The sequence below is a fragment of the Chiloscyllium plagiosum genome, chromosome 17, assembly GCF_004010195.1.
Source record: "Chiloscyllium plagiosum isolate BGI_BamShark_2017 chromosome 17, ASM401019v2, whole genome shotgun sequence".
NCBI lineage: Eukaryota > Metazoa > Chordata > Chondrichthyes > Orectolobiformes > Hemiscylliidae > Chiloscyllium > Chiloscyllium plagiosum.
In genome coordinates this window covers 19046342-19062899 of record NC_057726.1, presented here as the reverse complement: position 1 = coordinate 19062899, position 16558 = coordinate 19046342, and the positions used below count along the sequence as shown (strand labels likewise).

At 39.5% G+C, this 16558-nt stretch overlaps 1 protein-coding gene across 2 annotated transcripts in view; it reads left to right on the top strand.

Annotated features, from left to right (window-relative positions):
- LOC122558255 (hepatocyte nuclear factor 4-beta-like) overlaps positions 1 to 16558 on the top strand; it is a 91042-nt gene that overhangs the window by 71885 nt on the left and 2599 nt on the right. For both annotated transcript variants that reach the window (XM_043706634.1, XM_043706633.1), the window contains exons 4-8: positions 3196 to 3302; positions 7542 to 7697; positions 8645 to 8732; positions 14618 to 14770; positions 15911 to 16147. In XM_043706634.1, coding sequence (XP_043562569.1) covers positions 3196 to 3302; positions 7542 to 7697; positions 8645 to 8732; positions 14618 to 14770; positions 15911 to 16147 — 741 coding nt within the window. The remainder of the gene's footprint in view (positions 1 to 3195; positions 3303 to 7541; positions 7698 to 8644; positions 8733 to 14617; positions 14771 to 15910; positions 16148 to 16558) is intronic.

The following is a 16558-nucleotide window of genomic DNA, read 5'->3' as shown; positions in this document are numbered from 1 at the left end:
CTCACATCTTTATTTGAAAGACAAACCCAGTTCTTTCTATAGCAATTGGAGATATTAAGAAATATAGTAATCAAGATGTTTCAGTCGGTTTCCATCTACTGGTAAATGTATGTAATGCAGGACTGCCCAACAAACAAAAGATCCAAAATTGGAAATTGCCTGCTCATTAGAAATTTACAGTCCCCAAATGTGCTGTGTGAAAGTATGTTGTCGATGATTTTTGATTCATTACCTTAGCAAAAATAGTGTTGGCATATGGGTTACGAGAAAAGAGGATTGATGTTGGTGATGTGGGTCTTGTCAGCTCATGGAGAACCAACCGCAACCCAAGTCACCTTCTTTGGAGAAAGCCCCTTGAATGAGGAGTTCAACAGACTCTTAATTCACAATCTGCCAGGATTTTGTAATCAGGGTTTAAAATCCTCCTGCCAAATGCCTTTGGCCAATGAGAAGCAAGCATCATTCCATTGGTGGTTGGTGCTACCACAAAGTGGTGACTACTGTTGGTAATGCGCCAACAGGGAAAGGGGTGAAAAATATGTTGCTGGAAAAGTGCAGCAGGTCAGGCAGCATCCAAGAAGCAGGAGAATCGACGTTTCGGGCATAAGCCCTTCTTCAGGAATGATTCCTGAAGAAGGGCTTATGCCCGAAATGTCAATTCTCCTGCTCCTTGGATGCTGCCTGACCTACTGCGCTTTTCCAGCAATACATTTTTCAACTCTGATCTCCAGCATCTGCAGTCCTCACTTTCTCCCAACAGGGAAAGGGGTCCAATGAGGGAATCAGGCTGCAGATGAGTAAGGTTAGGACAGGATTTGTAGGGAGGGGGTCCCTTGTCCCCTTACTGGGCACTGAATGCCTTAGAATGAAGGACCACCATAGCCATACACACCCACACCCTCCACAACCCCCAAAGCCTAAACTGAATACCAGCAGTTGAGGCTTTGAAGTGGGTACTATTGCCTACCTCAGGACTTCAATGAGTATCAATCTTGATTGGATAGAAATGGGAGGATTTAAGGTGAAACACCACCCTCGTGTCCCATTAAATGCCCAGAGCCCGCAGACCATGACTAGAAGAACATTAAGTTCCATGCTAGGTGGAGCCTTGATTTAGGGATAAGTGTGAAATAAATGTTTGCGTTTCCATCTTGTTTCTTTCTAACTCAGAGGCAGTTCTACTTGCAATTATATAGCATCTTATATAAACCAAAAACATCTCAAAGAGCTCTACAGCAAAGATAATACTTTTGAAATGTCCTAATATAGGAAATGGAGCAACATAACAACAAGATCTCACAATTATGATTAGATAATCTATTCCTGTGGTATGGATAGAGGGATTAAGTATTGGCTGGAACACGAGGGAAAACTCCCCTGTTCTTCTTTAAAGTATCTTTAAAGTAATGCTGTGGAATCTCTGCATTCAATTATGACGGCATCCTATAAAAGTGAATTCCTTCGACAGTGCTGCATTCTTTCAGCACAACAATAGGAGTATTGGCCTGGTTTTCATGTTAAGTATTGTTGAGGGGGCTTGAACTCACAAATTTCTGACTTGGAAAACAGGATGCTACCCAACGAAGCACTGGTGCTGTTCTTAAAATTTATGACTTCAAGGTCCAATTCCAGATATTTAAGTGCTCGAAGGGTGGCACAGTGGCTCAGTGGTTAATGTTGCTGCCTCACAGTGCCAGGGACTTGGATTTGAATCCACCCTCAGCATCCTTCACCCTCTGTGTGGAATTTGCATATTCTCCCTGTGTCTGAGAGGATTTCCTCCGGGTGCTCTGGTTTCATCCCACCGTCCAAAGATATGCAGGTTAGGTGGATTGGCTATGGTAAATGTCCAGGGATGTGCAGGCTAAGTGGATTTGCCGTGGGAAATGCAGGATTACAGGGCTGGGGAGGAGGTGGGTCCGGGTGGGATGCTTTTTTGGAGGGTCGATGTAGAATTGGTAGGTCAAATGTCTGCTTCCACACTGTAGGGAATCAATGATTCTATTCAGGCTAACACTTCAGTATGGTTTGGGGAAGTGGAAGCTTTGTGGTAATGTCACCACACGAATAATCCAGAGCCCAGAGTGAATACTCTACGAACATGATTTGTGGTTGGTGGAAATTAATTTATAAATTTGAAATTAAATGCCAGTCTAATGGTGAACATGAAACCACTATCTGAAAACTCATCTGCTTTACAAATGTATTTTAGGGAAAGAATTCTGCCACCCTTGATTGGCATATATTTAACAATGTGGTTGACTCTGAAATGCTCTGAAATATCAAGCTGCTGCAAACTCTCTCCCATGTACAGCAGTGGCTCAGGAAGGCTGACCACCATTTTCCAAGAGCAATTAGGGATAAGGTCACAGAGTTGTACAGCACAGAAACAGATCCTCGATCCAATTCATCCATGCCGATCAAATATCTTAAATTAATCCAGTCCCATTTGCCAGTATTTGGCCCATATCCCTCTAAACCCTTCTTATTCCTATACCCATCCAGATGCCTTTTAAATGTTGTAATTGTACAAGTCTCCATTATTTCCTCTGGCAGCTCATTCCATATAGACATTTCCCTCTGCATGAAAAGGTTGCCCCTTAGGTCCCTAATAAATCTTTCCCGTCTCATCTTAAATCTATGCCCTCTAGTTGTGGACTCACCTACCTTTGGAAAAAGACCTTGGCTATTCACCTTATCCAAGACCCCCATGATTTTAGAAACCTTTGTAAAGTCACCCCTCAGCCTCTAATGGATGGGTAATACATTTTTGCCCAGCCAGTTACATCCTCATCTTAATTTTTCTTTAATGTATGGCTGCAATCATTCAGCCAAAGCATTGGATAAGATATTGAACTGAGATGTTGGCTCTATTTGAGGATGAGCAAGAGAATTCTTGTATTGTCACCTAATGCTAATAAACATATATTACCCCATCTTCTATTCCATTAGAATTTGTGGGACTGTATGTGAAAATTGATTGCTACATTTTATACAACAGTGACTAAACTTCAAAAACTTCCATGGGTGTAAAGTAATTTGGGATTTCCTGTGATCATAAAAGATGCTATGGAAATTAAAGTTGATTCTTGCTACTAAATTACTGGAAACAAAAACTTTTAGGGAGAGATGTATAAGTTAAATTTAGAGCATTGGATACAAGTGATTTAACATGTAATTTTATATTTTGCAAAGCTGTACAGAATGAAAGGGACAGAATCAGCATTCGCAGAACCAGCTATGAAGATATTGGCTCTCTTTCCATTGCTACACTGATCCAAGCAGAAGCAATGGCTAGGCAGGTAACTTCACCAAAACAAGTTAACATACTGGCAGTCAAAGCTGTTTAATGATATCATACGCATTTTTAATCAATTAAAAAATGTAAGTGAACAATTATTTTCAATACTGTTAAGTCCAGAAAAATAGTTCACTTAGTGCATTTGACAAAATTAATTAGGTCATGTGTTTTCATCAGGTATGTCAAAAGAAGCCACCCAGTTTGTCATCTTACCTCAGAATCAGAAGATGTGGGTTCAAATCCACTCTAGGGACTTGAGCACAAATATCAAAGATGGCAATCTTTCAGTCCTAGATTGGAGTGGTGCATTTTCAGAGGTGCTGCCTTTTGGATACCATGTTAAACAAAGGCCCTTCCCATGACATGAGCTTCAAGAAGAGCAGGGAATTTATCTCTGCATCCTGGTTAATTCTTATCCCTCAATCAACATCTCTAGGAACTCTTATTGAGTTAGTAGTGCATTGCAGCTCTGGAAGTGGAGACAGGAGTAAGGCTTGTTGTGTACAAATTGAATACTGTGACTCCGATTTTGGTTACTGCAGTGGCAGCTAGAGTTGGCAAATTTCTCAACGTGCAGGACCCATTCAGTAAAAGGTGCCCATTGACAACAGAACTAAATGCCAGGAGGGAATGGGCCAGTGCCAAAGCAGATTGGGTCATGACAATTCTCTGAAGAAGGGCTAATGCCCGAAACGTCGATTCTCCTGTTCCCTAGATGCTGCCTGACCTGCTGCGCTTTTCCAGCAACACATTTCCATCTCTGATCTCCAGCATCTGCAGACCTCACTTTCTCCTCAATTCTCTGACCTTCCAGAGTGTTTCCATTTACTTCCTATGTTTTGAGTTAAGGCCCTTGAACAGCCAAATTGGAACATCCGTAGAATCCCTACTGTGTGGAAACAGCCTATTCAGCCCAACAACTCCCTACCAACTCTTCAAAGAGCATCCCACCCAGACACCCCCCTCCCCCCACCACCTTATCCCTGCAACACTCCATTTCTCATGGCTAATCCTCTGGGCCTCTCTGAACTCAGCACTAAATGTAAGTGGGCCAGCTGAGTTTGCATATACACTCTTGTCTTCCATACAAAATGAAACCCACTCTTTCCTACCATATAACAGTGACTACAAAAGTACACTACTCGAATAGAATCCCTACAGTGTGGAAGCTGGCCATTCAGCCCACACCAATCTTCCAAATAACATCCCACCGAGACTCAACCCCATCCCTTTAATCCTGCATTTCCCACAGCCAGTTGACCTAACCTGCACATCCCTCTACAATATGGGCAATTTAGCATCACTAACACATCTTTGGACTGGAGGAGGAAACCCATGCAGAGAATGTGCAAACTCCACATAGACAGTCACTCAGGGCTAGAATCAAATCCAGGTGTCTGGTGTTATGAGGCAACAGTACTAACCATTGAGCCACCTTACTACTCAAGCAAGAGGAAGGGAATTCTTCTATTGTCATCCAACTAAAAATATATCAACTGCAATGTCTTTTGCTTACTGTCAAATTACACCATCCAGCTAATTTTGGGGTAGTTTCTAATCATATTTTATCAGTTGTTTCCCTTACAGAGGGAATCTGTTGTGGTTTTCAATGACTCCCCTTCCAATATTTAAAAACAAATGTGGAACACATCAGGGCATCTAGATACCATATATTTTCTTTTTGTCAGACACTTAAAATGGTGATATATCTAGCTCTTGTGCTGTATTTGTTTTTACAAGCAGTTAGAGTGCTCTAAAGGTTGTGACAGCCATTGAGTTACTTAGTCACCAGTAACCTGTCAGAGTGGATTGCTGAAGTGGCAATATTTTTAAAAGAATGAGAGGTTGATAGAAAATATAGTAGTCATAAAGGTGAAAGGGCTAGAGTAAACCGTGTGATGAGAGAAAAGGTTCTACTGATGCAGAAATGTATGTAACTGCACGATACTGAAAGATAATGCAATGGTTCTGTATTATCTTGTGATCATTGTCAAATGACAGCTAATTTTGGGCAGCTTCTTTTTTGCACTTTATCAGCCATTTCCATTACAGAAGGAATCTGCTGTGGTTTTCAGTCACTATCCTTCCAGTAATAAGCCCATGCTGAGTTTCATGGCATCTAGCATTAACTACTCTTCTATTTTCAGTTATCCTTTCATCCCTGTTTTGCGTCATCTAATGCTCTTTTATATGGTTTATAGGAAAAATTTAAATATGAGCTTGTTATGAGAGAGGGTAAAATATTTATTTAGGATTTAATGAAAATGTGAAGAGTAAAGATAATTTAGAAAAATAATATTAAATACAATAATTAACTGTCAAAATAACGAAGATATGCATGTAGTCCTAGAGAGGCAAACTCTGTCCAAAGCTGGCTCTTTCATACATGCTCTCAGCGGGGATTTAATTATGATGTACATAGCACATGTCTTGTGTTGCTGCTCACCAACAATAAGAGTGAAATGTTGAACTGAGATAGTTGCTGGTGGTTCACTGCTATCATTCTCAGATACCTTCATCATTTCTTTTGTTGGAAAGAGCAAGCAATGTCCATCATTAGCAGCTGAGATTGCTTTTGGATGTTTGCGGTTAGGTTCATGCAAAATTAAACATTGCTTAACATCTTAGAATAATAAATGACCTCTCATTTATTAAACACAATGTTGTATTAAAGGTATATAAAAAGTATTTATATGTAGGAATCATACCAAATATTGCAGCTTAAAGTGTTTTCATTCACCTAGCTCTGTTCAATTAATGTTAGTATATCAATCCCGCAGTGGGTAAGTGATAGCATAGTGCTAATATCACTAGGGAAATTATCCAAAGACCCCATACTAATGCTCTGGGTATACAGTTTCAAACTCTACCATAGCAGATAGTGAAATTTGAGTTCAACTTTTAAAACAAAGGACTAGTCTAATGGTGACCATGTGAACATTGTCAATTGTCATTTATTTTTAAAAAAGTCTTATTTAGTAATGCACTTTAGGGAAGGAAATCTGCTCTGTTACCTGTCGTGACTCCAGTTCCACAGTCATATAGTTAACACTAACTGCCCTCTGGATAATTGATGCTGGGTTAGCCAGCTGAGGCCCACATTAACAATTTTTGAAAACAGCGATTAGAGGTGTAGTAGTCTGGGTTCAATTCCTACTTGCTTCAGAGGTGTGTGAAAATATGTCTGAATGGGTTGACTCACAGTATCTATAAATACAACTGACCACAAATGATAGCACCTCATTTAGACAGTATGACCTCTGTTACTTCTGCATAGGATATATCATTTGTTATACAGTAGACACAAGAAACCTGAGCATACTTTGGAAATGTCACATTGATATTCTGCCTTAGTATCTGTGATTATTTCTCTGTGCTTATTTTAATTAGCTACAAGACAAAAACTGATTATAATTGCTTCATAGCATAATGTTACCTAGCTATCTCCTCAGTTCCTTCCTAACAACCCTCCTTCGCAGTTCCTCTGAATCACTCAGTATTTCCCCAACTTCTCTCAATCTCTCCACACACACATCCTGTCACATCACACAGGACAGCCGTAAAGAAATTATTTACATGGTTTTGGTTTTCTTCATTTATGGGATGCACATCACTGGCTGGGCCAACATTGATTTCCTATCCCTAGATGCCTTTCAAAAAGTGGTAATAAGTTGCTTTCTCAAACCAAAGATTGCAGCTATTAAAGACTCCTTACAATGTTGCACTTCTGTTCATTACATACCTAGCTGACCATTAAACTGGTTACAGATTTTCCACTTCTCCTTGTCTGATTTAATGATCTAAATGTATGTATCTCTAGAAGATTACTGGTTTAACAATAGTCAAAAAGCCTTTTTGTTATAAAACAGCCTAATCAACAGGAATAGGACAGTAGTAGGGCTCCTGAACTTAATTCCATGTGGTCAATTTCATTTGACTGTCTGCATTATTTAGCTCAAAATTCAGCTCTATTTTGATCTGTAAATGAAGAAAGGTTCCTTGACAATTAGAACTCATCAGTGACCTGATCTATTTAACTCTTTCTGATATCATAGAAATGCCCTTTTTATTCTTGACACCTCACTTCAATGGTTTGGCTAAAGTTATGAACTCACTAAGATTAGTGCAGGTATAAAACTGTGGATGCGCCAAATTCATATATGATGAATAAAAACCAATTATCTACTTACATATCTCTTCAAATTCAAATGACTGAATGACTTTATTTCTCCAATGGTAGATGTCTGGTTTCAGTCCTGTTCATCATGCTGACATTGCAATGAAGAAGATCGCAACGATCAACGATGTCAGTGAATCCATGAAACAGCAGCTGCTTGTTTTAGTCGAATGGGCAAAGTCTATCCCAGCATTCTGCGAATTGCTATTGGATGACCAGGTCAGTGAAAGGCATGGCAAATAGAAAACATATTATTCTTGTTCAAAAAATTCCTAAATATATATTTTTTGTGCTACCCAGCTGAGTTGACAGTTAATGCGCTATACATCTTTCACATTGAACAAGCATAGTCATTAAACTAAGTGTGATCCATGTGAGAGCTAATGCAAGATATTTTGTAAACGTGTTTGAGTGGTACCTTGAAAATGTTTGGCTATGTATTTAATGACTCTCTACATGATAAGTAATAATTTTGATTAAAATGATTGCTGTTAAACGTTTTGATGGTAGGATGCGTAATTGCAATAAATACCCCATCAGCTGACTTGAAGTTGAAAATATTTAGTAAGTTGTGAAGATGGGGACGGGATGGAACAAAGAGACAGAGATAAATTATGCGAGTAAGCAATACTGACAGCTGGAGTTAATGTGGGATCATCCACTTGGGATCTTGGGAAAACAAATGAAAATCTGTTCTTAATGATACATGGGGGGTCAAGAATGATATTGCAGTGATTCAGGCTGTGTATCCTGGCGAAGAAATCAATAAAACTACAAGCACCAAGTATTATCAAGCAAGCCAATGCACTGCTAGCATTCGCCTCAACGGACTGTAATACAGACTGAAGGAACTGATGTTTCAGTTGTTTAAAGCCTTAGTCAGACACCTTTTAGTTTTGGGTACTGTACCTCTGCGGATACTATTGATCATGGTGGAGATACAATGTAGATTCACAAAACTGCAACTGGAATTCAAAGGATTACATTATGAAGAGAGGTTGCATGGAATTGCATGAAGCATCACTGGGAAGACAACAGTGTCTAAAGATTTGGAACAATGGGAAATAAATTAGGTTGAGATACAAATTTGTTACAATGTTAGAATTGGTCGCTGAATGGAATACTTATATTCCTATGATCTTATCACTGTCTGTTTATTTCTATAGGTTGCATTACTTAGAGCCCATGCAGGGGAACATTTGCTGCTGGGTCTGGCCAAACGTTCAATACCTTACAAGGACATCCTCTTGTTAGGTAATGATTGTCGTATTTAATATTGCAAGAGGATTAACAATTTTCAAACTATTTTGGCTTACTGTTTGATAACATTTAAGACCACCCAAGTGTATTGCCAAGATGTCTTCTTTTCTCTACAGCATGAAAACTAAAGAAAACAATTGAAAGGAACACTTAATGAACTGTAGCTTCTAGCTGCAGTTCCATATGTACCTCCAATGATTTATCTATGCTCTGACTAGATCATATTGTACCACTCAAAAACTGAAGTCTTCTCCATGACAGTGTGTATGCCATTGCATTTGTAATATTTTGAAAATATTAGGTTGTAATATATTTTCAGTGCTCCAGTGTTGTAATTTAAGGATAGATAATTAGGGTTATCCCTTTGACGTAAATCTCACATCAATATCCGGAGTATTACAGTTTCTCTATGTTTTTTACTCCATGGGCGGCACGGTGGCACAGTGGTTAGCACTGCTGCCTCACAGCGCCAGAGACCCGGGTTCAATTCCCGCCTCAGGTGACTGACTGTGTGGAGTTTGCACATTCTCCCCGTGTCTGCGTGGGTTTCCTCCGGGTGCTCCGGTTTCCTCCCACAGTCCAAAGATGTGCAGGTCAGGTGAATTGGCCAAGCTAAATTGCCCGTAGTGTTAGGTAAAAGGGGTAAGTGTAGGGGAATGGGTGGGTTGCGCTTCAGCGGGTCGGTGTGGACTTGTTGGGCCGAAGGGCCTGTTTCCACACTGTAAGTAATCTAATCTAATCTAATCTAAAATCTAATCTAATCTAATCTACTTCATTCCACCAGTAATTACAGTGAAGTTTTCAGGCATTGTAAAGAGATACTTAATTATCTATCAACTATTCATGAAGGAGTTAAAAAACAATTATGCCATTTGACCATTTGTAAAGTATCAATGTTGTTTACTGAATAGTGTATTGGGTATTTTTAAGTGAGAATCTAACTCTAAGGGCCATCTAGTTAGCTGTAAATTAATTTAATAGAAATTTATTTTTAATTAAATAGTAGCTAGAGGGTAAAAATGGTAGTCAGCAGGATAATATGCTTCTCCTGAGAAATGTGGGAAATCAGAGACAGTTTGAATGTTCTTAACAACTACAACTGCAGGAAGTGTGTCCAATTAGAGTGGCACAGCGGCCCAGTGGTTAGTACTGTTGCCTCACAGCACCAGGGACCTGGGTTCAATCCCTGCCTCAGGCGACTGTCTGTGTGGAATTTGCACATTCTCCCTGTGTCTGCGTGGGTTTGCTCCGGTTTCCTCCCACAGTTTAAAGATGTGCAAGTTAGGTGAATTGGCCATGCTAAATTGCCCATAGTGTTAGGTGCATTAGTCAGAGGGAAATGGGACTGCATGTGTTACTCTTCGGAAGGTCAGAGTGGACTTGTTGGGCTGAAGGGTCTGTTTCCACACTGTAGGGAATCTAATCTAATCAATTGCAGCTCCTGACAGATTGTATGAATGTATTAGAGTAGCACACTTAGGAACATGCAGGAGACATAAAGAGTCATAGACAGGAGTTTTACAGATGTGGTCACACTCAAAGTTCAGGTAAAAAAGATGGGTAACCACTAGAAGGGATAGACAGGCAGTGCAGTAGAACCTGTGGCTATTGCCGTCCCAATAAATATACTGTGTGGAGGGCATTGTCTACCAGGCAATGTGAAAATGAAGGATAATAATGACAAAATTCATAAACTTTGGATGACAAGCGAAACTGAGAGCTTAGTCAAAATGAAAAATAAGGCAGCGGTAAGGTTAGAGAACTGAAGACAGACAAAGCACTCGAAGAATAGAAAGAAAGCAAGGAAGAACTTAAACAAGGAGTTGGCGGCCATGAAATATCCTTAGCAAACAGGAAAATCACAAGACACTTACGCATTTATAAGTAGCAAGAGGGTAGCTGGGAAAAAGGTAAGTCCCCTCAAGGACAAAGGAATTTATGCAAGGAACCAGAGGAAGTGGGTAAGGTGCTTAATGAATACTTTACATTGGAATTCACAAAGGAGGAGGACTGGTAGATGTTGAATTTAGAAAGGGATATGTTGATATTCCAGGGTTCGACAATATAAAAAGGGAGGGGGAGATTTTGTCTTACAAACATGACTGAGTTTTTTGAGGGAATGACAAAGTACATTGATGTGAGCAGAGCAGTGGATGTTGTCTATGTGGACTTTAGTAAGGCCTCTGACAATGTCTCTCATGATACCAAAGATGAAGTCACATAGGATCTGTGATGAACTGGTAAGATGGACATAGAACTGGTTTAGCCATAGAAAACAGAGAGTAGTTGTGGAAAGGTGTTTCTGACTGGAAATCTGTGATCAGTGGTGTTCCTCCGGTATTGGTGCTGGGACTCCTGTTTTTTGTATATATAAATGATTTGGAGGAGAATGTATGTGGCCTGATTAGTAAGTCTGCAGAGGACACGAAGATTGGGAGAGTTGCAAAAGGTAAGGAGGATTGCCAGAGGATACGGCAGAACATAGATAGGCTGAAGACTTGGGCGGAGAAAAGGCAGATGGAATTTAATCTGGACGACTGTGAGGTATTGCAGATTCTAAGAGCTAATGCTGGAAGGAAATACACAGTAAATAGCAGTACCCTTAGTAGCATCAACAGAAGAATCTAGGCTTACAGATCTACAATTGCCTGAAAGTGGCAACAAAAGTGGATAAGATGTTCTTGAAGTCATATGGCATGCTTGCCTTCACTGGTTGAGGCATACAGTATAAAAATTGGTAAGTCATGTTGCAGTTTCTCGAACTTTAGTTAGGCCAAATTTGGAATATTGTGTATAATTCTGGCCACCACACTACTGGAAAGATGTGGAAGCTTTCGAGAGGTACAGGAAAAGTTTACCAGATGTTGCCCAGTTTGGAGGGTGTTGTGGGCAAATCAGCACAAGTTACCTTTAATTCAGCCACTGAATAAGAAATGTTACAGCCAACCAAGTATTGAAACAATGATTTATATTTTATTGCATGTAGCAACCAAAATAAGAGTCCCCAAGTGAACAAGTTAAACCTCAGAACTCAATTTGGCTATTATATGATTAATGGTGGAATTTAACTAAGATTCCACCCAACAGTGTCAGTCTCAGGATGTCCAGAATACGATTTTTGTGCTGTGTTGTTCTTTGAAGTTCGGCTGAAGGAGAGTTCTGGTGTTGGATTCTTATATCGTATAGTTGTCCTTCAGGTTTATGTTGTGATATTATTAATGATTCTTCAGATTGTTTCATCCAAATTATTGACTCCTCCTGTGAAACCATCAAGTCTGCAGCTTGCCTTCTTATCAAGAAATGTTTCTTGTTACATTTGGCCGTAACTCTCTGAAATCACAGCTCTCCTGTGATTAACTCCTTAAAGTTATTCTACAGATCAATTAGTTGTCCTTGTGGCATGAGGCAGCCATTCATAAAGCAATTGATAGAACTGTTTTGTTGCTGTAGCTTTGACTCCCTCTTCTCCCAGACATGGCTAATTACTTTCAATCCCCTGTATAGTTCTGTCCTTGTCCCCTAATACAGCAAACTTTATTTTAAGCGACACCTTATAAATTGGCACTCTCAATAAGCAGGTAAAAATTATATTCCTTAAGTACCACAGGTTTACTGTAGTATTGTGACCTCCTTACTATCCAAGTAGTCAGATCAGGATGCGAGTGAGAAGGCTCTCTGTCAGTAAGTTTTATTTAAGGCAAAGTTACATTATTATTTGTGATAATGCTGTAAATAAAGAATAACAGTGATGTATATCGACCATGCATTACTTTTCTGTGCCTTATGGTTGTCTTACATTGATTATATGGACATCTGATTCAACCAGAATATTTGATCAATTGGCACAATACTGTCCAATAGGTATCAGTTAATGAAAAGTTTGGTTTATTCCAGCTAAAATTATTGCTGATCCTTTTGTGTGTAACAGTTTATCTTTATTCATTCTTTCAATCTGTGAAAAATTACTAAAAGTTCTGAAGTTTACACTATCACAAGTGTGTTAGCTTTGAGGATACATTGGACAAACTTGGTTTGTTTCATTTGAACATCAGAAGCTGAGGAACAACCTGACAGAAGTTTACACAATTATGGAATGGATAGAATGGACAGTCAAGAGTATTTTTTAATTACTGGGGGGCATAGGTTTCAGGTAAAAGGGGGAAAATTTAAACGAGATGTGAGAGGCAGGTTTTTTTTACACAGTACGAGGTAAATCCCTGAAATGCACTGCCAGAAAAGGTTGTGAAGGCAGATACATTATCAACAGTCTAAGAGGAGTCTTGACAGATGTATGAATAGGCACGGAATAGAGGGATACAGACCACATAGAGGCAATAGGTTTTTCATTTAGAAAGGCATCATGTGTTGGTACAAGCTTAGTTCTTTATTCTTTTTTTTAGAGAATTTGAGAGGATAAAGTTTTGTTAGAGCACAAATTTACACCACATCCTATTCAGAGAAAGCACAACTCCTTCTTAGAAGTATAAGCATCGTTCCATTCTCTGAGTAGCTTGTGAAACTTTTCCACAGTTCTTTTCTAACACTCTAATTTGAAAGTCCACTTTGAGGAAGGCTCAGCTGGCCATGAATCTTAGTAAACTTTAACGGTGTGTTCATTGTAATAAGCTATGGTTTGCTTCTGCTGCTCGGCACACAAATAGTCCTGTCAATGGTGATGCATATGACCACTCCTGGTGATGGATGTTGAAATCCTTCAGCCAGAATTATTCTGTGCCCTTACCATTCTCAGTGTTACTTTCAAGTGTTTTTCAGCATGGAGGAGCACTGATCCATATACTGAGGGGATGTGGTAGGTCATAATCACTGGATGCCATGATACCTCATGGGATCTGGAGTGAATGTCGAGGTTGCCTGGGGAAACTTTCTGCTGACTGCATGTTACTGTGCTGCTATCTCTGCTGGGTCAGATATGCCAGTTGATCAGGACATTCCAAAGCTCGGTGATGGTGGTACCTGGGACATTGTAAGTTATGATTCACTGACCATGACTGCGTTGGGCTGTTTCTTGATCAGTCTGTGGAAAGGTTTTGGTCCAAGCCCAAGTTGTTGGTAAGGAAGACAATGCAATATCGTTGGGGCTGGGTTTGTTGTTCTCATTTCTGGTGCCTCAATCACTGTCAGGTGATTCATCTGGTTTCATTACTTCTTTAGACTTCTGGCATTTTGTTAAAACTCCACCATTTCAGAGAGCATTTAAGACTCAATTATATTGTGGTGAGTCTGGAGTCACATGTAGGTCGGGCCAGGTAAGGAGGGCAGATCTCCTTCCCTAAATTACATTATTGAAACCCATGGGATTTTCTGACAGTCGATAAAGGTCACAAGATCACCATTAGGTGAGATTTTAATTCCAAATTTCAACGATTTCAAAGTTCACCATCTGCCGTGATGGGACTTAACCTACTCGTTAGGTTGAGCTCTTGATTATTACTCTTGTGACATTACCACGGTCCCACCAAATAGAGAACATTTAAAAAATATCTGCAATATGTATATTTTATGAAAAGTATTGTTGTTTATATTGCTCCATGCAGAAGATTATAAACTTCAAGAGCAACTGTAACACAGTCACTATTAGTACACATCATTGTTAAAAAAACAATGGTTTGTCAATGCTGCTCTTGGCCCTCCCTGCATGCTCCTCTTACATTCTCATTCATGATTAACAACACTTCTTAACATTTTCCATACATTGGATAGATTGTTAAGTTTGATGCAAACTAGACTATTTGCATTTATAAATATAATCTATATGTTGACTGTTTTTAAATGATTTTCAGATATGTTTAAAGATGTTCAATTATATTAGTTTTGTGAATTGAAGGTACATTGCTAATAAAATCCACCCTTTTCTACAGGAAATGATTACATCATTCCCAGGCACTGCCCAGAGTTAGAGATTATGCGTGTTGCAAACAGGATTCTGGATGAACTGGTGAAACCATTACATGACCTTCAGATAGATGAGAATGAATTTGCTTGCCTCAAAGCTGTGGTATTTTTTGATCCAGGTAAGTGTCTTTGTTGATTAAACTATGTTTAGGTACCAACATAGCTCAATACTTATTATGATCCCAGACTCCTGGACAAAATCAAACCCTAGAACATGCTGGAAAACATATTAAGTCTGGCAGCATCTGTAGAGAGAGAAACAGAGTTAACCTTTCAAGTCTGGCATGACTCTTCTCACAACACAGAATGAAATCTGATTTCTCAGATCAGTTTTTATATGAAGAAAATTTAACATGGTGGTCATGTACTGAAATATAAGACCATACAATAAAGGACCTGAATTAGGCTATTCAGCTGATTGAGTCTGCTCTGTCATTCAAGCGTGGCTGATATGTTTCTCAAACCCATTTGCCTGCCTTCACCCTGTAATTCTTGATCCTCTTACCAATCAAGAACAGTCTATCTCTGTCTTAAATACACTCAATGACTTTGTTTCCACAGCTCTTTGCAGCAATGATTTCTACAGATTAACCACCTTCCAGCTGAAGAAATTCCTCCTCATCTCAGTTCTAAAGGATCATCCCTTAACTTTGAGACTGTATCCATAGGTTCTAATCTCTCCTAGTAATGGAAATATCTTGTCTACATCCACTCTAACCAGGCCTCTCAGTATTCTGTAAGTTTCCCCCTCATCCTTCTAAATTCTATTGAGTACAGATCCAGAGACTCAAACACTCCTCATATGACAAGTCCTTTATCCCCAGGATCACTTTTGTGAACTTCCTCTGGACCTCCTCCAAGGCCAGCACATCCTTCCTTTGATACAGGACCGAAAACTTCTCACAATACTCTAAATGAATATTTTCCATCCCAAATTACCCAGAGGACAGTTAACAGTCACCCACATTGCTGTAGGTCTGGAGTCATGTATAGGTTAGACCAGGTAAGGAAGGCAGATTTCCTTCACTAAAAGACATTAGATGGTGCTTATGTGATTGCCTGGATGTTAAGGTAGGAGTAACAGTCTACGAGAGAGAAGAACTTAGTGAGACAATTGTTTGTTTTCTCATCTTTAATTATCACCCTTATCTAACTTTAAATTGCTTGTAGTTATCCATTTTTCATCAAAAAGTACAAATGCCTCTAAAATGTAGTGTTTTATACCTAAGTGTTAATTTTCTGTAACCTTTGTATCACAGATTGCAGGGGTGTTAGTGATTCAGCAAAAATCAAAAACATGCGATTCCAAGTGCAGGTCAACCTGGAGGATTATATCAATGATCGTCAGTATGACTCCCGTGGACGATTCGGTGACATTCTCCTACTTCTTCCATCACTGCAGAGCATCACATGGCAGATGATTGAACAAATTCAGTTTGCCAGACTCTTCGGAGTGGCAAGAATTGATAATCTTTTGCAGGAAATGTTGCTGGGAGGTGAGAAGCTGGTTTTATTTTTAGTTATAGACTGTTAATAAGACTAAGCTACTGTGTCACCTAATTTGTGTAACTCATGGTGAAACAATCTGTTTATACAGTATAAGGAATTTCCATTACCGTACAATTAATTATAAGCTGTTCCTATGTTAAGTGTTGATGAAAAGAAATTCAATAAAAATTGGTGAAAATAGAAAGTTGGGCCCATGAGTGGGAGGGGGAGTTGAAATGTTGGGCCACAGGGCAGTGTGGTTGATTGGTGCGGGTGTCCCAGAGATATTCCCTAAAACGCTCTGCTAGGAGGCATCCAGTCTCCCCAGTGTAGAGAAGACCGCATCGTGAGCAACGGACACCCGCACCAATCAACCACACCACCCCGTGGCCCAACATTTCAACTCCCCCTCCCACTCA